Source organism: Myotis daubentonii, chromosome 4 (assembly GCF_963259705.1).
Source record: "Myotis daubentonii chromosome 4, mMyoDau2.1, whole genome shotgun sequence".
NCBI classification, from domain to species: Eukaryota; Metazoa; Chordata; class Mammalia; order Chiroptera; family Vespertilionidae; genus Myotis; species Myotis daubentonii.
In genome coordinates, this window is record NC_081843.1 from 109,135,476 (window position 1) to 109,156,410 (window position 20,935).

At 42.0% G+C, this 20,935-nt stretch overlaps 1 protein-coding gene across 10 annotated transcripts in view; it reads left to right on the top strand.

Annotated features, from left to right (window-relative positions):
• Positions 1-20,049, top strand: part of DAB2 (DAB adaptor protein 2) — a 49,058-nt gene extending 29,009 nt beyond the window's left edge. For 3 of the 10 annotated variants that reach the window (XM_059694887.1, XM_059694886.1, XM_059694881.1), the window contains 11 exons: positions 374-505; positions 1,572-1,652; positions 2,105-2,131; positions 2,357-2,410; positions 3,019-3,081; positions 8,126-8,779; positions 9,764-9,926; positions 13,963-14,592; positions 15,126-15,235; positions 18,011-18,046; positions 19,948-20,049. In XM_059694887.1, the coding sequence (XP_059550870.1) occupies positions 374-505; positions 1,572-1,652; positions 2,105-2,131; positions 2,357-2,410; positions 3,019-3,081; positions 8,126-8,779; positions 9,764-9,926; positions 13,963-14,592; positions 15,126-15,235; positions 18,011-18,046; positions 19,948-20,019 (2,022 nt within the window). In that variant the 3' untranslated portion in view covers positions 20,020-20,049. Of the gene's footprint in view, positions 1-373; positions 506-1,571; positions 1,653-2,104; positions 2,132-2,356; positions 2,411-3,018; positions 3,082-8,125; positions 8,780-9,763; positions 9,927-11,768; positions 11,836-13,962; positions 14,593-15,125; positions 15,236-15,816; positions 15,888-18,010; positions 19,736-19,947 lie in introns of those variants that run through there. The other 7 variants (XM_059694883.1, XM_059694882.1, XM_059694884.1 and 4 more) reach the window with 7 other exon arrangements.
• Positions 20,050-20,935: the final 886 nt, after the last annotated feature.

Consider the following 20,935-nt stretch of genomic DNA (forward strand, 5'->3'; position numbering starts at 1 on the left):
GGAGTTAAGTCATTTTATCTTGAAATTTATTTCCTCTAATAGATGTGTCAAGTCTATAAACAGGGGTATGCTATAATGTCACAGGTATTCTTTTCAATCCCAAGTACAAGAACTAGATTAATTCTAACCTTTGGTTTGTGATGCTATTGTAGGTCTATGTATGGGTCTCATTTTAATATATAGGGGTAGAGAAAAGTAAGTTTTCAGTTGTATTGTATTAATAATAAATAACTAATAAAAAATAATACAAGAATAGCCTGGCCAGTATGGCTCAGTCGTTGATTCAGCCTCTGCATATATCTGATGCTTAGCTGTGCTAGCCTACAGATAGATGCTATTTTTCCCAGTAAATCATGTTTTTGTCCTTTTTCAGGTGATAGAGCACGAACATCCAGTAAATAAGATCTCTTTCATCGCCCGTGATGTGACTGACAACCGGGCATTTGGTTATGTGTGTGGAGCAGAAGGCCAGCATCAGTTTTTTGCCATAAAAACAGGGCAGCAGGTAAGTGCTAAGCCCTGAGGTATACCTGGAGGGGACTTGTCCTCAGTGGAATGTAGGAGTGTCTATCACTCAACTGGCGAGCTTTCTAGAAACAACTGGAGATAGGGGGAGGAATAAACAATGATTCAAAGGATAACTATGTTTATTGGTCTAAGGCAGCGGTTCTCAACCTGTGGGTCGTGACCCCTTTGGGAGTCGAAGGACCCTTTCACAGGGGTCGCCTAAGACCATCGGAAAACACATATATAATTACATATTGTTTTTGTGATTAACCACTATGCTTTAATTATGTTCAATTTGTAACAATGAAAATACATCCTGCAGCCAAAACCGGTTTGGCTCAGTGGGTAGAGCGTCAGCCTACGGACTGAAAGGTCCCAGGTTCGATTCCGGTCAGGGGCATGTACCTGGGTGGCGGGCACATCCCCAGTGGGAGATGTGCAGGAGGCAGGTGATCGGTGTTTCTCTCATCGATGTTTCTAACTCTCTATCTCTCTCCCTTCCTCTCTGTAAAAAAATCAATAAAATATATAGGAAAAAAAAAATACATCCTGCATATCAGATATTTACATTATGATTCATAACAGTAGCAACATTACAGTTATGAAGTAGCAATGAAAATAATTTTATGGCTGGAGGTCACCACAACATGAGGAACTGTATTAAAGGATCGTGGCATTAGGAAGGTTGAGAACCACTGGTCTAAGGAATCATTTTTGAAATGTCATTGATTCCCATGGAGCATGTGGTACAAGGATTGTTGGAATGAGTATTCTTATAAGGTGAATGTTGAGTATAGAATAATAGCAAATTATTCCTGGAAATGCAGAAGGACTTGGAAAATTATCATGGTGTTTCTTGTTTGGTCTAAGTACTTACTAACCCTGCTGTCTTTTATGATTCTGGGGGTGGGGATGGGAGTAGGGGTAATTCCCCATAAAACAGGGGAGCGTAGTAAGGAGCTTTAAGAGAAAGTGGGGGGAGTACTAATTCAGAACTGATGGGAGACAAAGGGAAGAAAATAGTAAGATTAAAATACTGATAAAGATGTTTTCTCTTGCTTCAGGCTGAGCCATTAGTCATTGATCTTAAAGACCTTTTTCAAGTTATCTATAACGTGAAGAAAAAGGAAGAAGAAAAGAAAAAGGCAAGTGCTACCCAATACAGGTTCTATTAAACTTAAGACAGTATTAGGACCATATGTGAACGTTATGTAAACATATGGCCTGTCTGGAGAATTGGCTTCTGTGTAGATCTCCAAAGAATGGGAAGGAGAGAAATGTATTGTCTTTTCTTCCCAAATAGCTGGGCAATGGATGGGAGTGATCATCAAGCACTTATTTCTAGTCCCTGACTCTGGTCTTTTCTCCCTACAAGCTTCACATCGATTCTAAAGACTAAAAAGGATTACCAAGTTTAAGTCCAGTCACTCTGTTCAAATCCAGTATTATTGTGAAAAGGGGAGGGGACTGTAGAGCAGAGATAATATGCAAGAGTCTCTTTTGCTTATGCCTGTGAACTGATAGGTGTATTTGTTCTTTTATTTAAGCCATTTTAACTATAATTACTAGATTGCTGAATTTATGTCTTTCTTTTTAGATGGAAGAAGCCAACAACGCAGTCGAGGTAAAACTGCATCTTCTCTCCTTGTGAATTGTGATGTATGACGTGATTAAGCCCTTGTTTGCTCCCTGCCCAGCATGCTCCCCTCTGGCTTATTGCTCTGTGTTCATGACCCTTGGAGACGTATGGTTGAATGATCAGGACCAAAATTATAACCGCTGAGCAAGCCAACACACTAGGAAATTAAAACTTACCAACTAAGCCCTTAAATATTTGCCATCTTTTCAGAATGGAAGCGAGGCCCTAATGACTCTTGATGACCAAGCTAACAAACTGAAATTGGTATGTATGTGACTTTTTATGATTCTTGCTTACCAGAATGTGGGTTTTACTTCCTGTAGATGTTTCAAAGACAGAATCTGTATGAAAATCCAATTGCAGCAACTATTTCCCTAACATTGATGTTAATATAAAAAGCAATCTTTTTAGTAAAGACATCTAAATCTAATCCAAATACTTTTTTTTATTGATTTCAGAGAGGAAGGGAGAGGGGGAGAGATAGAAACATCAATGATGAGAGAGAATCATTGATTGGCTGCCCTCTGCATGCCCCTCCGCCTCCACTGGGGATCAAGCCTGAAACCCAGGCATGTGCCCTTGACTGGAATCAAACCTGGAACCCTTCAGTATGCAGGCCAACGCTCTATCCACTGAGCCAAACCAGCTGGGGCTCGAATACTTTTTAAAGAGTTCGGACCAGATGGATTTGTTTGGGTACCTGTCTACACTTCCTGACCAAAATCGCCCAATATCAAATCTGTATTAGTTAAATGAAAATTCAATTCTGACGGCTATTTTCCTAAACGTCTGTTTAGGAAACAATTACAACAATATTCAAAATAATCTTTTTGAGTAGACACATCTGAATCTAATCCAAATACTTTTTTAAGGCTGTTGACCGGATGGATTTGTTTGGGGACATGTCTACACCTCCTGACCTAAATAGTCCAACAGTAAGTGTCTGTTTTTAAATTTGCAATGTAATGGAAATGACATCTATGACTCAAATTGGCAATTAACCATAAATCTTGAGCATCTTTATTGAAACTTGGAACATGGCAGCTGATTTTTTTCTGCATAAAGTGTAAATGGCTGCTAGAACAAATTTGCATCTTAAGTCACCATGGGAACCTATCAGGACTAATTCAGATACTTAATATTGCTTGGAGGTTAAATCTGAGCCATAGGTCAGGCAATGTAATCCTTCTTGGTATTACTTAGGATCAGAAGGAGGAGTTGAATAATAATTCTTGGCATAACCCTACTTGAAGGAAGTATGTTTGTTAAATGATTAATTGTAAAACCTCCTGGCTGCTCCATTTATTTTTTATTCTTTCTTTGTGAGTTAGCATAAGCTTGGTGTGAAGCAAGATTTAAAACAGATGCTCCGCTATGTTTAACCAAGACTTGTCCTTGTTTCAAAAAAAAAGTTTCTCATTTTTTACAGGATATTAGAGTGTATCACATCTTCTTAATATCAAGACTAGAATGACATTTTCCTTTACAGATAAGAAAATGGTAATTCTGAAAAGAAAAAAAATTACCAAAGAAAGAGGTTCAAATTCAGCACCAAAACCCAAGTCTCAGACCTTCCAAAACAGGCCTCCAGTGAAATTACCCATATAATTTTGAATGGCTTTTTACAACTTCTGTTATTTATTTAATAGTTTCTTGAATACCTGCTACTTGCCGGGCACAGCAATGAGATGCACAATGTCAATGACATCGTTAAAGCCGATTAAAAAGGAGGAGACCAACATTAAAACCAATTAAAAAGCTTATTAGTGGATGTTAATTATAAGGTATTTACCTGGCTTTAGAGGGTCAGGTAATCGTGCTGAGTGAATTTCCAGGCTTGAACATAAACAACGAGAAGGCAACAACCAGACAAAAGAGCATCATTGTCTGTCTAGGGGTCTCTGACATCAGGGAATTTTTAAGCAAGCCTGTCTGGCCAAGAAGGTCACTGGAAATAAAACCACAGCAGACCAGAGACTGGGTGAGTCTCACTGGCCCAGAGTATTGCAGAGAATGCCAGGTCCATGAAACTTCACATAAAATGCTGAAGCTCTAGAGGTGAGAAGGAGCAGGGGCTGGGTACCCACTTCAAGCCCCCAAGCCTATGAGAGTCACACTGTGTAACTGCATTATAGAAGCCTCAAAGCCGCCATAGAGAAGCCTGTTCATGGTTCTGTAGAGTAGTGTGTCCTAACGCACTTGCCTGTAGGACCTGTCGTTCTTCACAGTGTCTGTTACCGTTCTGAGGAGAAACTTTTTGACGTACAGGGTTAGACAGCCCTGGAAGGTCCATCCCAGCTCTGAAATCGATGTCTGAAAAGCATGCTTTCCAAGTATAACTGACAGTCAAACAGGTTTATTGAAAGAGATCAGAACACTCAAGCTCTGAAGCAGTTTCCATGGGGCAGGCAAGGAAGCACTGACGGCTTCGTCTGCTTCTGTAGCCTTCTGGAAAGTTAGGAAAAAGGAAATAGAAAGCAGCTTGAGTAAGCCTGAGTCTCATTGATATTAGACTTCATACATTTTATGAATTTTTGGTGTGTCAATAACTAATAGTACATTAAAGAAATAAATACCATCAACGTAGATGGTATCTAATAAGTAAGAGAATTCCAACAGCATTAATTATGAGCTGGTCAGACTTTGCCAGCGCATTCTTGCAGATTGACTTTATAGTTATAGATCACAAAATAAACTTATCTTTACTTTTGATAAAACCAGCATGTTTTAAAAGATTCAAATCTTACAGTAGTTGTGCTTTGGAAGAGATGAAGAGAGGAGAAATCTCAATTATCTAAACTTTGTTAGGCCCTGTCCCTTCTCCAACATTTATACAGGATAGTTTTATGCGTTACAAATAAAGCTCATGTTGCAAACTAAGTAACATACCTTAGAATGTAATTTTTATTAGAAAACCACTTAAACAATATTCATCCGTACTGATCTAAAAAAAGAAAAAGAAAAAAGTAAAAGAAAAAAAAGACATGCTCTAATGAAAATGTTGATCATTCAGAGTTATTATGAGAAGAACATAAGGTATGGTCCTCCTTCAAGGAGGTTAAAATTGGTGCAGGGCTGGGCCAGGGCACAGGGTTGTGGAAGTAAGATGCGGAAAGGGCACAGGTGAAGCTGAAATAGAGGATCCATGGGAAGAGGCTTTATAAATTATCTGAACTTGAACTGGGTCTTTTAAATGTGTAGGAAAATAGAGTAGTTAGGCTAAATGTAAACTGGATTCCCCCCCCTGCTTGTGGGTCACTTTGAAGGTCTGGCTAATGAAGCTTATTTTAATACAGAAAGACACAGAAAGCTTCGGGTAGGGAGGTCCAGGATTTGGCAGCGAGATGTTGAGGTGGCATAGCTGCCTAGAGGAGAGCTAGGCTACAGAGTTCAGTAGTTCAGACTTCGTCTCTGGACAGACACCACTTGGTTGCCTGTTGCCCCTCTTGCTGGAGCTCCCTCAGAGCAGGGACTGCATTTCACTCTCCTATCACTAGCGCTTGTCTCTCGGGTCCTCCAACAATGGCAGTGTGGATGCAGTATTGACATCCAAGGAGAAATGCATGAAGCTCTGACCGAGGAGGTGGATGAGGAGTCTTGCATCTCTTAATTACAGTCTAAGAACTAGACTCAATCTTTTTTTAAAAAATTTATCTTTATTGTTGAAAGTATTGCCTATGTCCCCTTTATTTCCCAATGACCCCCTCCACCCTGCTCCCTCCCCACCCCAGGCCTTCACCAAACTATTGTCTATGTCCATGATTATGCATATATGCCTATAAAGTCTTGGGCTAATCTCTCCCCAACCACCACCCCAACCCCACCATCCCTCTGAGCTTCAACAGTCTGCTCCATGCTTCTACGTCTTTGGATCCATTTTCTTCGTCAGTTTATTTTGTTCGTTAGATTCCACATATGAGTGAGATCATGTGATAGACTCTTGGTCTGGAATTAGCAACAGACCTGAGCTGAGGAAGCCTTATACATTTCACTTATAGGCCGACTATTCCGAAGTCTAACACTGGGGCTCCTGTTTGGTGTCCTAAGAACTTCTTCTGAAGTATTTGCAAAGGACAACTCTGCCAGCTGTGAATACCCAACTGTTCTAACCAGAGGTGGCTCCTAATAAATGAATAAATACTGAAATCACAAGCTTCTGTAGTACCTTTTTCTACCTTTTGATTGTTAAAGATCCCTACATTAAGAAATCTTCCATTCTGTTTCTTTGATTAAAAGAAAATTTGAATGACAAGCTCTTTCTTCTGACAAATTCTTCTGGTTATAAAAAGAAAAGCTGGTTTTTAAGCATTGTGGTTTATACCTAACAGTAAAGGAAGCCAAAAGATAGAATACTAATTAGGTCTGATCTGGGGTCTAAACTTTCTAGAAATGTATTCTTTTCCCGCAAAATAAAAGAGGGCTGCCTCCTCAGGCCTCCTTTTTCTTTTTGAGAATTTCATATTCCCTGATGGTTGTTTTTGTCTCAAGGATCATAATGTTTAGTGATCTATTCAGGGCAATGCTAGAATTCCAACTTCCATTTCAAAGGTGTTTATGGATTATATTCCTCTGTGGTCAGCATAGTGAAGTATTAATGGACCAAAGTCAGTTAGGAGGAAGGTCTGTCAGTGTGACAGCTCAGTCCCAGGGTGGCTCCTAACTAGTGATAAAGACATGGCAGATTGATCCAATTGGCTGCTCTTATGCTAAGAAGGATGTCTTACCTAACAACTGAGAACTCAGATAATTAACATGCCAGAAACTGATAAGGAATAAAATTTGTAGAGTTACGAATTTGGTATGTCTTTCAAATTAACTCTTAAACCCACATCTCCACCTTATACATAAATCAGACTAGATTATATATAAATTAAAGACAAAGATTAGTCGAATTTATCCTCTAGATAGATGAGATTACTGTTATAACACAGGCAACTCTTAAGCTATATTTTTTTAAAATATATTTTTATTTATTCCAGAGAGGAAGAGATAGATAGAAACATCAATAATGAGAGGGAATTATTGATTGGCTGCATCACGCATGTTGGACCGAGCCTGCAACCCAGGCATGTGCCCTTGACTGGAATCAAATCTGAGACCCTTTGGTCCGCAGGCCAACAACGCTCTATCCACTGAGCCCAACCAGCTAAGGCTTAAGCTATATTATTTTTTAAAAATGCACAAATACAAGAGGTTAATGTGATATTGTTAGATTATATCCCTATCTTAGGTTATCACTTTCTTAGAAAGACATGGACAAAAGGGTGTGTCCAGAGGAGAGGCTAAGGGGATCAGGATGAGAGATCTAACTTGGCTAGCACTTTCAAAAAGATTCTGAAATATTTTAAAAAGCATACCTGACATCTCCCTATAATTGGCCCAAGGAAAGACCAATTATAGGGAGATATATTTGACATCAAACTTCATCACATCCAGAACTGCAAAATATAAATGTATTAGCCAGTAAATGCGCTTATTTGGAGAGGTGATGTTACATGACTGGGGTACAGTGATAGGAAAGCAAAGATATCAGGCAGGAAGCTGGGCAGGGCTTCTGAAGTCTAGTCTTACCTTCAAGCTCTATATACTTAATCACTTGGAGTGACTCACAGTGAATTCCTTTGAGACTTTCAAAGACATGAATTGAAACAACCATGATCATGAACTCAGCCAGTCTGTAAGGGTGATGGGTGACGTGAATGATATAAACAACGGTAATATTTCATTTAATTAAGGGGTCAATGAAGTTGAGACATAAACAAACAGGCACAGGCGGGGAAGCGGGAGGGAGGACCTATTCAACTGGAAAATGCACTCACCGAGGGGATGGGAGGAGATCATGGTCAACCTGTTTGTCAAAAACCAAAATCTCACGGGAATTGTGATAACCCTGGTCATTTTATGTAGCTTTTTCATTTGAAGTCACAACATGGACTAACACTTTCTTTCTCTTTTTTTTTCTCTTTCCAAATGTGATAGGAAAGCAAAGATATCCTGTTAGTGGATCTAAACTCTGAAATCAACACCAATCAGAATTCTTTAAGAGAAAATTCATTCTTAACAAACGGCATCACCTCCTCCTCTCTTCCTCGACCAAAGCCTCAGGCGTCTTTCTTGCCCGAAAATGCCTTTCCTGCCAATCTCCATTTCTTCCCCACCCCCAATCCTGACCCTTTCCGTGATGATCCTTTTGCACAGCAGGACCAATCGCCACCCTCTTCATTTGATTCTCTCAAATCTCCAGATCAGAAGACAGAGAATTTGAGTGGCTTGTCCACGCCGCTGAGCAATGGGCCCCTGAATGGGGACACTGATTACTTTGGTCAGCAGTTTGACCAGATCTCTAACCGGACTGGCAAGCAGGAAGTTCAGGCAGACCCGTGGCCCCTCTCCAGCCCGCAAACCCAGCCAGCAGTGAGAACTCAGAATGGGGTCTCTGAAAGAGAACAGAACGGCTTCCATGTCAAATCCTCCCCGAACCCTTTTGTGGGAAGCCCTCCCAAAGGACTGCCCGTGCCAAATGGCCTAAAGCAGGACTTGGAAAGCTCTGTCCAGTCCTCCACACATGACTCCATAGCCATTATCCCACCTCCACAGAGTACCAAACCAGGAAGAGGCAGAAGGACTGCCAAGGTGAATTGTTTTCTCCGCATGTCCGTGGGCAGAATGCATGTTCGCTGTCCCAGGGTGGTCTGAGGCCAGCTGTCTTTCCTGCTGCTATTGTAGTTTCCTGTGTGGCTGTACTCTATATAGAAGGTGGGGTGAGCTTGTCATCCCCCAGGAATACCTTCCTCTAATCACCACCCTGTCAAAGCTTCCCGCTCAGCGGCGTTGTCGCGGCCTGCTTTCCCTTTGCATGTCTTGTCTCTTATCATTAACTAAACACACGTTTTTTTTCCCGTTTTTAATGCTGCTATGCTTCTGTTCCTCTGGTAAGTTTGATGGTCACGTTCTGGGAGCGGAGGGCAAGGGTTCCTGTGATTCCCCTTATCCATACCTTCCCCACACTACCGCATGCCCCGCCCACCCCCCTCAGGTTGTGCTAATGACCAAGGTGGGGGCATCAAATTCTTGAGTTTGCCTCCTCTATTAAAAGTTGACTGAATAATCCATTGTCTTAAAAGAAACCTGTATTTACTGTTACCACCTCATTCAAAAGCAATTTAAAATGTGGTTTCTGTTAAGTATTATTTTTTAATCTCTTTGGAATATGTAGGCTGGCCTAATGATTAGACTAATGTATCAAGGCCATGCAGACTGATTCAGATCCACTAGAATGATCAAAAATATTTAAGCTACTTATTTATAACTGCCCCTTTCCCAGCTACAAGCTTTTAGCTGGCAAGGAGACCAGGCAGACAGAAATGTGTAAATAAGTAAATTAGATTTCATTTTGAGAGTCCAAGACCTCGTCTCCTGCCCATTGCAGGGGTCCTTGTCCTTTTGCTTTGGTTGGTTGGTTGGTTGGTTGGTTGGTTGGTATTTTGTGGTAGTCCATCAGTATAGGAAGTGGTTTTTCTGTGTGGTTCCAGATTTGAGGTACAGAGTAGGAGACAGAATGACACTGCATTTCTCTGTTGCCGAGTAACTCCTTTATGTCCCCCTCTACCCTGTCAGTCTCCAGCAAATGACTTGCTGACATCAGACATCTTTGCTCCTCCGGACTCAGAACCTCCAGGCCAGGCATCACCTACGGGACAGTCTACAACCCCACAGACCAACCCTCTGGATCTCTTCAAGACCAGTGTTTCTCCCCCTGTGGGACCCCTAGCAGGTCTAGGTAAGGGCCCGAGATCGAGTCAGGTTTGACTCTGTTATTTTCACTCCCAGGACGATAGTGCCTAGAAGGAAGGCACTTCATATCCTTAGAGGTTTCAGGGGCATAAAACTGGAGCATCTTAGAGAGCCTTTCTCCCACTCTTCCTTCTGTACAACCTCACCCCCATTTGGTACCCTTGGATGTAAATGAAATTTGGCTTCTTGAATTGGAATGTGAGAAGAAATCCATTTTCAATATTGTACTTATTTGAACCAACTGCTCACTAAAGAAAATTATGAGGGGTTCTGAAACACAGCCCAGCTTCATTGGAGCTAAGATGACAGAGCCTTGTTTATCGTCTCTATTAGAAAAGTAAGAACGTGCATGTCTTCCATGTAAATTGCCATTTCTAGCTTGAAGCCCTCTTCCCTATTAAACAGCTGCCCCTCTTGAAAAGGACATATACCCTGTAAGGGATATAAGTAAAGTCTGAAGCAAGTGTAAGTCATAGAATGAAAGTCCTAGTTTCTGAGCCCAGCTCCACCCCTGGTATCTGGAGGGTGTGGACAGGCATAGATCCTATCTGCCTCCGCATACTTAAGCCTTAGCAGCTCCTTGCCAATATTCTGGCGAGCTGAGTGTCTTAATAGAGTAAGAAGTAAATGCTGAAAATGTGATGTTGAAAAGAGCATAGAGATAAGGGAAGAGGTGGGACTTTTTCAGATAACTAGGATGTGCTGGTGCTGCCATTCGTATATGTGTCACTAGCTCCTGTGAGCCACTGAGCCACTCTGTGGCAGGACACTGGGGAAAGCCACGTGCCTAAGGGCTGGCCCTGCTACCCTTTGTCCACAGCCTCAGTCATACAGTCTTCAGAAACCCTGACAACAGTCCTTGCTGTCTGGCTGGGGATTCTCTGTGTTTCTGCTTCTTGGCACCACAATGAGCTCCAAAGAGACTTTGTCCCAGAGGGAGCAGCGAGGGGCTCCCTTCCTCATTCTCTACAAGTTGATCAGGGATCTCTCTCTGCCTCCTGCAGAGTCAGTCATCAGGACCCTGCTTTGTTTTTTTCTCTGCTGTTTTCCTGCAAAGGAACATACTGTAGTTCTGTCATATTAACTGTTTCATCATATCGGGAGGATGGTAGCAAAAGGGAAGTCGTTACCCAGAGGCCAAATGGCTGAAATGCAGGTGGGGTGAGAAGCCAGCTTGTCCCAGCACCCTGCTTGCTTTGGTACCATCAAGAGACCCTCCCCAAGCTCTCCATGTCTTTTGGGAGCTTTCCCCTTTCTCGTTGCTCTTTTCCCCGCACCCCCAAGTGGAGCTGGTTGATGTTTTTCCTTGCAGAAGGGTAGGGAGCTTGCAGGCAGTGTCTGTGGCCAGATCACATCACAGAGCTTTGTAGTCTGATATCATGCCCCGAAGAATTTTCACAGCCAATATTGAACAAGTCAGCCTGAAAATACAGCTGGACCCTATAACTGTTCATTTATTCAGATGAAGTGAAGCTTTTTGGCTAGGAGCCCCTGTTGAGGCCTTTGGGTATACAACTGCAGAATACTGATGATTCTTCCAAGTTTGGACATGGGACTCAAACTGAGCTCCACAGTATAGCCCCTGTCCACTAGCAGGGATCCTCCGCCAAACCCTGGAAGGTGGTAGGTCTGGCTTCCGCTGGCCCCAGCTGGGGGACTCTCTCCTCTGGAGAATGGGGGGTGGGGAGAAGGGGTTGTAAAAGGCTGAGCCTTCAGTTTTGACTTGCTACCCTGTGTTTTCATCTAGAATCAGAATGTAATAAAATGAACTTTTTTACTGAAACTTTTTTTTTTTTTTTTTTTTACCTCTTGCCTCTACTTTTTCCAGCGGGGCCTTAAATATCTTGGAAACACAACACATGGAATCTTGTAGATGGGAATGAAGGCTGGCATAAGTATATACTGGGAAAGTCTTTATTTCCTGGCAAATTTAATATTTTTCTCTTTTACCACCGCTCCCACTAATACCACCTATGTCTAAAGCCACACACTTTCCTAAGGGTAGGCAAGCCGTTCAACATGAAAGATGATAAAATTCTACCCAATTTGCACATCCATCTGGTGTAAATTATTACTGAGTGACTCTGGGTTTCAGTAATAGAGTTTAAATAAATTTGTTTGAAAATGCTAGAGATAACTTTGTTCAAACTCAGCTCCCTTTTAGAAGCCTACAATCTAAGATAACTTTCCCTTCGATTCATTGTGAAGGGAATATGTATATACTTTTAGTGTAAATGAAGTCTAAAGCTGTATCTGTACAATAAATATTTGCATTAACATTCAATTAAAAAAAATAGTCCTGTTTCTTGATGCCAAAGAGGCAGAACAGGAGGATAGGTTGCTGGGTTTGGAGCCAGTATGCCTGAGTTTTCGTCTCTACTGTCGCAAACTGTGACTTTCCCAACTTTAATCATTAATATTCTTGTACCCAGTTCCCTCCACTCAGAAATAAGGGTGTTAACTTAGTAAGATGGCCTTTCCCGAAACCCACTGCTCTCCATGAGCACACTGTATGCTCGTGGCCAGATGGCTGATGTTCATGGTGGTAGAGTTGAGTCAAGGAACACCAACCTCCAACACTAGAAAAGCTCAAGACATAATACCCTGCTCCATCAGCCCCCGAATACCATTTTCAAAATATTCCTCACTTTGGAAACAGAAACATCCCTAACCCAAGTTCGAGGGCCTTCGTTGGGTTAGAGCACTTTCATGATGAAAGAATGCCCTGCCCCAAAGCTCAGAGCAGGTAGGTTTTGAGAGTCGAGCATCATTCGTGAATAGGGCTGCTAGTGGTGACAGTTTCACTGGGTCATTAATACACTTGGGAAGAAGCAGGAGAGACAATGCCCTCCGTCTCTGAACAAGATGTAGGGAAAGAGCTTCTCAGGAAGAGGAGCAAACGTTGGAGAGACTTGGACTTTAGTGGTTTCACTTACTCCTAATCAACATGACAGGGATGCAGGCCGGGGCGTTCCCCACAGAGATCAGACCCCCGGGCACAGGCCATTGGTTACCTCGGAAGGTGTTTTTGCTCCACGGGGTCTTCTCCCTCCCCTCCTCTTTTGCATACCATGTTCTAACTTCTGGCCAAGTTTAGTGAGTGACACATGGCAGGAAGCACTTTTATTTGAAACAGCTCTCCCGGGATAACCGGCCTTTCCTCCATGTTCGTATAGAAAAACCTGAAAGTATCTTGGCCCCAACCAAATTTTATCATCCTTTTGTATAGCTGTATCAACCTTGGCAGCATTTAAAAGCAAGGCAACTCTGAAATGGTTTCTTTAGGGAGTAAGCATGTTGAGGCCTAAGGCACATGCGTGATAGACGCTTTCCATAAGACTCAGACAGTAGCCAGCTGCCAAATGGAAAGATGGAATCAGTGACTCAGAGTGCCCCATGGTTCATCTTAATTAGCTACTTCATAATCAGCATGGTTAGTATACATCAGGGGTCCTCAAACTTTTTAAACAGAGGGCCAGTTCACTGTCCCTCAGACCGTTGGAGGGCCGGACTATAGTTTAAAAAAAAACTATAAACAAATTCCTATGCACACTGCATATATCTTATTTTGAAGTAAAAAAACAAAATGGGAACAAATACAATATTTGTATTTGCATGTGGCCCGCGGGCCGTAGTTTGAGGACCCATGGTATACATAAATGTATTCATAGTGTTGACAGGCTCGGTTCTAGCTGTTTAAAATACACCAGTGAATGTACGAGGAGGGCCCATTTTTTCATGACTCGGTACTTACGGTCTGTGTTACCCTTCCAATGAAGCAAAAAGATGTGGTAGAAAGAAAGGGCATCAAAATGCCACCTGCATTTGGATACCAGCTATACTGTATTGGCTCGTTAATCTCCTGGTGACCTGAGCCTTCATTTCCATGTCAGCCTCAAGGCTGAATGAAGGCGTTGGCCATGTAGATGCTTTATAAATGCTTCCAGGAAAGTTGTTTTCTGTAACTCAGAAATCCTCTTTGAGCCTGTCTCCTGATAAGTTCTTTCTCTCACTTCCTTCAGGTGGTGTAGCAATCACACCCCCTCACACAGGACCATGGAGCCCGCCATCTCTCGTGTTCAATCAGTCCCCTTCCATGGTCCCAGGGGCCATGATGGGCGCTCAGCCTGCCGGATTCAGTCAACCAATGGTTTTTACCACAAGCCCGACGGTTGCAGGTTGGAACCAGCCTTCATCCTTTGCAGCCTCAACTCCCCCTCCAGCCCCTGTTGTTTGGGGCCCATCAGCATCTGTGTCACCCAATACTTGGTCATCAGCAAGCCCTCTGGGGAATCCTTTTCAGAGCAATATTTTTCCAGTGCCTGCTGTGTCTGCCCAGTCCCCTCCTATGCTCTCCTCTCTCCTGGTCACTCCTCCTCAACCACCCCCCAGAACTGGCCCTCCAAAGGACATCTCCACCAATGCCTTCATTGCTTTGGACCCCCTCGGGGATCAAGAAGTCAAGGAAGTGAAAGAAATGTTTAAGGACTTACAACTGCGGCAGCCTCCGGTCCCCGCGAGGAAGGGAGACCAGCCTTCCTCGGGGACTTCAAGTGCCTTCTCGAGTTATTTCAACAGCAAGGTGGGCATCCCTCAGGAGAATGCAGACCACGATGACTTCGATGCTAACCAACTATTGAAAAAGATCAATGGTAAGGTACCCACTTCTCCGTCTACTATGCCAACAAGTACTAGTATTTCCCCTTCATATGGGCCCACAGAATCCACCAGAAGAAAACTCTCCCACACACCAATAGCCTAATCGGTGGTTAGGGAGACAACTTAACCATTTACCTTATGAAGCTAACTATTCACCTCCCTAGAAAAGGTCTGGCCCTGTGCTGCCCTCTTGTGACAAATTTTGAGGGCTGCCAAGAGCTATTGATAGGCAATGGGTGCTGGTAGCTGGAGGGCTGTATAGGAAAGCCTCCACCAAGATCCATGGCCTCCAGTGGGGAATCTGAAGCTCTTTCACTTCAAGTCAATCAATATGCATGGTGTCCTCTTCTGAGAGGGATGGGTTTGCCTGTAATAATTGGGAGCCCTCATATGTGGTGGTGATGTTTGCTCCATTGATGAACATTTCAAAACCATGGAACTTACTTTCTAAGATAAGCCTGACCAGGGCCTGCTGCCTGTATTTGGGGAAAGCTTGTCTACTGATGACTTGGTTTTCACCTTCTAGAACCACCAAAGCCAGCTCCCAGACAAGGTGCCCCGCCAGTTACCAACTCTTCTGACAATGCCTTTGAGAACCCTTTCTCTAAAAATGCTTTCAGCTCGTCACAAGCCTCTGTAAGTATCAGCTGCTGCAAGCTGTCAATCATAGTGTTGCCACATAGAGCTACTGCCTCCACGGTTAACCTTGCTTGTAGGTATAACAATCCTGTGATGATCAAGGACGGTTGAATAAGATTTATCATTGAGAACCACCACCATGTAATCAACTCAAATTGGGGGAAGGTGATTTTTGCAGGGATGCCTATTCTAAACTTGAGAAATGAATATCACATAGAAAAAGTCTTTTGTATCTCATTGAACTTGGCTCATAAAAACATTTGAAGAGAAAATCAAACCAAAGTACTATATTTAAAAAATCTTTCATAGATTTAAGTTCCTGATTTCTCACCCATGATTCTTTAGCTCAAAAAAAGAAAAAAAATACTTGTCATTCTGGGGAAGCAAACATAATCTACCTGAACCTTGATTTTGATGTAAATAATAAATATACACCACTAGTTACAAGCTGGCAAATATAAATCATTGTAGACCCTTCTGTGACCTATGTGAATTTTAAAGAAATTAGAGAAATCTAAGTATTTTTTTTTCTTATAACTATAAGTATACTTACTGATTGGTTGGTTGTATCTCCATAGATGACTTCTCCTCAACCCGCATCTCCCGATGTATATAGGGATCCTTTCGGAAGTCCTTTTGCATAACTTCTGTAAGTAGGGTGGCGTAGGGGGTGAGGATGAAGTTTCAGTTTTAGAATTGGGAAGAGGTTCAGTCTCTATCATTTAGAAGTAATAGACATGAAAATCTATACTTAGCCACTTTTATAATGACTAGGCTGGTGTTCATATATATATGTATATATGTATATGTATATGTATATATGTATATGTATATATGTATATTGCACATATATACACACATACATACATACTAGAGGCCCAGTGCATGAAATTCATGCAGTCGGGGAGGGGAGGCGGGGGGTCCCTCAGCCCGACCTGCACCCTCTCACAGACCAGGAGCCCTCAGGGGATGTCCGACTGCTGGCTTAGGCCCGCTCCCAGGGAGAGGGCCTAAGCCAGCAGTTGGACATCCTTAACACTGCTGCGGAGGCGGGAGAGGCTCCCGGCACTGCAGCTGCACTCACCAGCCGTGAGCCCGGCTTCTGGCTGAGCGGTGCTGACCACCAGGGGGCATCTCCTGCATTGAGCATCTGCCCCCTGGTGGTCAGTGTGCCTCACAGTGATCGGTCATTCCACCGTTTGGTCTATTTGCATATTAGCCCTTTATTATATAGGATATATCAAAAGTAGTAATAGACCCCTGGGCATGTGGATTTCTATCATATCCTTTGTTTTTGATATTTCAGGTATCTATGGAAGTAAAACATAACAACACCTACAGCTTTCTAGTTTTGTTTTGTTTTACCTTCATATTTAAGTGATTACAAAGCATCCTGGTAATTACTTGATTCCAATAGAACAGCGGTTTTCAATCTTTTTCATCTCATGGCACACCTAAAGTAATTACTAAAATACTGTGACACACAAAAAAATACTATATTTTTTGCCAGTCTGACAAAAAAATAGGTATAATTTTGATTCATTTGTACTGGATGGCTATTGTAGTGTTGGCTGTTGTCATTTTTTTTCATTTGAAAATCTAAGGGAAAAGAGGTCAGTGCCCCTGACTAAATAGTCAGATATTGCATATTTTAAGAATTCTGGCATACTGGTTGAAAATCACTGCTATAGAAGGTTCAAAATCTGTAAACCTTCCGAAGCCACAAAACAGGTCAGCTAAACAGGTAATGATCACAATACTCTGCCTCCCAAATCAGTACTTATTTCTTTGTGAGGTTCTTCAAAGCTAGTCTTAAATAGTCTGATGGCATTAAATCCCAAAGTGGGACAGTTGCCAATACCTCTTTCAAAAACAGTGTCAGTGCCAATGAGTTTGAAAGTTGATCCTTCCCACTAGTGGATTTCATCCTAAGTAAGTTATTGATATAACCACCCTTTCTTTCTCAACAGTGAGTGGAAGCAACTTTGATTGACATTAAAAGATGGAAGTTAGTGGAGGGAAGGAGGTATATCTGCATTTAGGAGATGGGCATAGCTGGCTCAGGAGACCCATAGAAAGAGTGAAAAGAACCATCTTCTATCTGACAACAATAAGACTGAGTTTATTTGCAATTTGGATCATCTCCCGCTCAATGCGTTTCTACAGTTACAGTGTTTCTTACGGGCTTTTTCATAAAATCTGCTTCAGAGAACTGGGTGAGATTTTTGGAAAGGCAAATTCCAGAGCCCACCCCTGCCCTAAAGTATCCCTGTGTGGTGCTGAAGAGAAAAGCTTGGTTTTAACAAGCATCCAGGTGGTTTGTAATGCTAATAAGACAGTGTAATACATAGAAGACTAGAAGTCCTAGCAGAGACTCATTCTCACCCTCCTCTCCAGGAGAAGCATTGAACAAATAGAAAAATATAAACTACACTGGGAGCGTGGGAGAACTGTTTGCACTAAATTGAATTGACTAGAGTTCTCCTTGGAGGCTCCTTTTTCTTTAGGTCTTGAAGGAAGAATAATCTTGGCCAACCTGCTAAACTAACAGATTGGGAGGGGACGCATCATGGGAGAAAATAGCTAACATTATTGATCACTTGTGTTAGGCACTTTATTACAGGTTCTACATTTATTATCTTATTTGACCCTCTTGCATCAGCCCTAGGAGTTACTATTACTGACATTTTAAATAATGGCTTGATATTTAATGCATTGATATCCAATCCAAAAATTCTAACCACGGGTTTTCTCTTCTCCGTACTTCTCTAGGAACTTGGCTTGCTGACTTTCCAGAGGAACAGAAAGGTTGGCCTTAGCAGTCAAGGACAAAGCTGATTGCCACACTAGTCCTGACCGCTGCCCTTGTTCCAGCTTTGCATATTATCTGCTGCCTTATTTCTTGCTGCCTCTTCCACCTGTAAAGTGTCTCTCACTTTCTGTTTAGGTTAACGCTAAACTGAATCTTATAGCTTTAAATAAATTAAGAATCTAAACACTCTAGCTTAAATATAAATGAAGTAGTTTCCCTACCTGAGCCCTTGCCTATTGTGTCCCTAAAACCTTCTAGAACATTCTACCATGTACCCTCTGGTTGTGCGATGCAGCCACCCCTCAGATCAGACTGCTTTGAATAAATTTTAAAATCCTTACTGTTCAAGGTTGTTTGGGGGTTCCGTTTTAGAGCATAAAGCCTAAAAATTGTAGTCGAGCAGGGCACCTTCTTAAATTTTGCTTCACACCATCACTTCCAGAGAATTTTTAAAGTAAAATTGAAGCAACTCCAACTTCTCTGTAGGCACTTTGGAATCCGACACACCCAAGAACCTCTTTAAAGATATAACTTCTCCTCTTTCTGAAGATCGTATTTTTCTCAAGGGCGAGAGTATCCTTTCTCCAGTCTGCTAGCTCTTGCCAATGAGGGAAATGCATTTTTCGTGTCTCCTCTCCTTTTCCCTTTGATTCTCTTTTCAATCAGTTTTGCTCCTGGGTTCACATCACTTCCTTTTCACAAGAAAGGGAGTTTTGTGGGGCAAAATATCTAATGATTCACAGATCTGAACTCTTGTCACCTTCTCAGTAATTGCTAATCCCAGTAACTAGACTTGCAAATGGGACAACCTTTATCCTTTCTGTGGAATAGGGGGCCATCCTCTTGAGCTGAAGTTCCAGGAGAGCAGTTAATGTTGAAGAAAACCCGAACTCGACTCAGCAATGAAGGACAACACATCACAAAGTGAAATGTGATTGTGCCAAATATGTTAGGTGCTTATTTGGGGTATGCTAGACCTTGATCAAGTAACTGGAAAGCTTTCTGGAAGCCACAACCTCATGGTTAGTTGGAAGATCAATAGGGGAAAAAAACATACACAAAAACCTGCAGAACAATTGTTTCCTCCTATCATTGCAAACCTAATGTCTGAAATATTTTTCTCCTTTAACCTTGGAAACTGCCCAGTTCACTTTCAGTCCTATTGCTAGCACAGTTCCGGAGGGTTGGTTCTTGCCAAAATGAGTTTTGTTTGTTTTTGTTGGGTTTTTAATGTTGTCTCTTGACCCCTAATGCTCAGGTTCTTGTGGGTGTTAAACAACCACATACAATGTAACTTTTAGGTAGAAGAAGAGGATGACTGCTTACTATCTAAATAAGATGCTGGCCTCATGAATCTCTATTGATTAGCCCCAACTAGTCCAAGCTAAAGTCCTATGGTTTTATGTTTAATGGTAATAGCTCCTCATATTTGGCATAATTTTCCATCTGGCTTCCTACTCAGTCATTATAAACACAGACTTGAAATAATATTTTATATGTCCAAATACCTACATGTGCTAAACTGGAGGCAATTATTTCTAGATAGTTGAATTTTTGAAAGTAGAAAAATTTTTAAAGTGATGATCAGCCACATAAATATTTTATACATACTTGTTTTCTTGTGCACTTTCTATATGCAAATAAAGCTATAAATTTACTCATTTCAATAAACTGGAATGGCAGAATCTCATGTGTTACCATCAGTTTATTCTAATATATAACCCCTATTCTGTGTTGATGTGCTAGGGTCAAGATATAAAATATACCTAAGGAAGAAATGTTAGTTATTATACATTGTGAATTGTCATAAAGATGAAGAGGAAGTGGGGATGCATTAAATAGGACCGTAAGTAAATTATCATCTGATATCTTTCAGTTCCTTATTCTCCTCTCTCAGACCTACATCCCTCCTTCCTGGGAGATTAATGGGACAGTGGATAAGCCCTTGTACCAGCACAACCTCAACTGACGTCAGGAATAAACATCACTTAATAGTGAACTCTTGGCTCACACCTTTTACTCTTTGCTTGTTCTTGTTCTTGTTTGGCCTCACCAAGACACAACTTGGACTGGCTCAGGCTAGCACAGGCCATTCAGGGGCGCTTCTGTATGAGGTGGGCTGGCCAATGATCAGTTATTTTTAACCCTAGGATACCCTTAAACACTCTCCCCTGTATAAAAGTTCGAGGCTCCCATTCTTTTCAAGAAGACCTAGATGTTTGAGGAAATTGACCCCAAGGCAGGCCTTGCTTGGGTACAGAAGTGTTGGTGCTAAACTTGATTCCTCTACGAATAAGACAAATTTGGTATGTGTGTATGGTGGGGGCGGGGGGTGTCATTGATTTGTGTTGACTGTTATGGGACGTTCAATATTACTGTTTACCTTTCCCCTTACCTGAACATTTGCCCTCCTTCTGACAACAATGAGTAGAATATAGAGAAACATACTCCACACAAAAGCAGCTTCCAGAAAGCCAAGGGTGAAGATGGTTGCTGATTAGAACATGTTGCACAAATTACCTGATGTATCCAGATGTCTGCAGTGTGTCTAACCCACTGAGCCCATGTACCATTTCCAGGTGGCTTCTGTGAGATCTTGCCAGAGATTAATTCTTGCTCATGTGTGCTAGAGGAGGACACTGATTTCAGCATAATGGGAACTACTGTTGACCAAGCAGAGGAAGGTGCTTACTGAAGTGTCCCAGCAAAGTGGGAACAGACCTCTTCTTTATAATCTCTCTAGTCACGGGTGCTACTTGGACCTGGGTGCCAGAAGTCCATCTTTTATGGTAACCTTCTTCTACATGGAAGAGGCTTTCAGTTAGGCATCAGAGAGATCTAAGCTAAAGGCTGAACTTGAACAGTCAGCGTGCTCCCAAATGTCT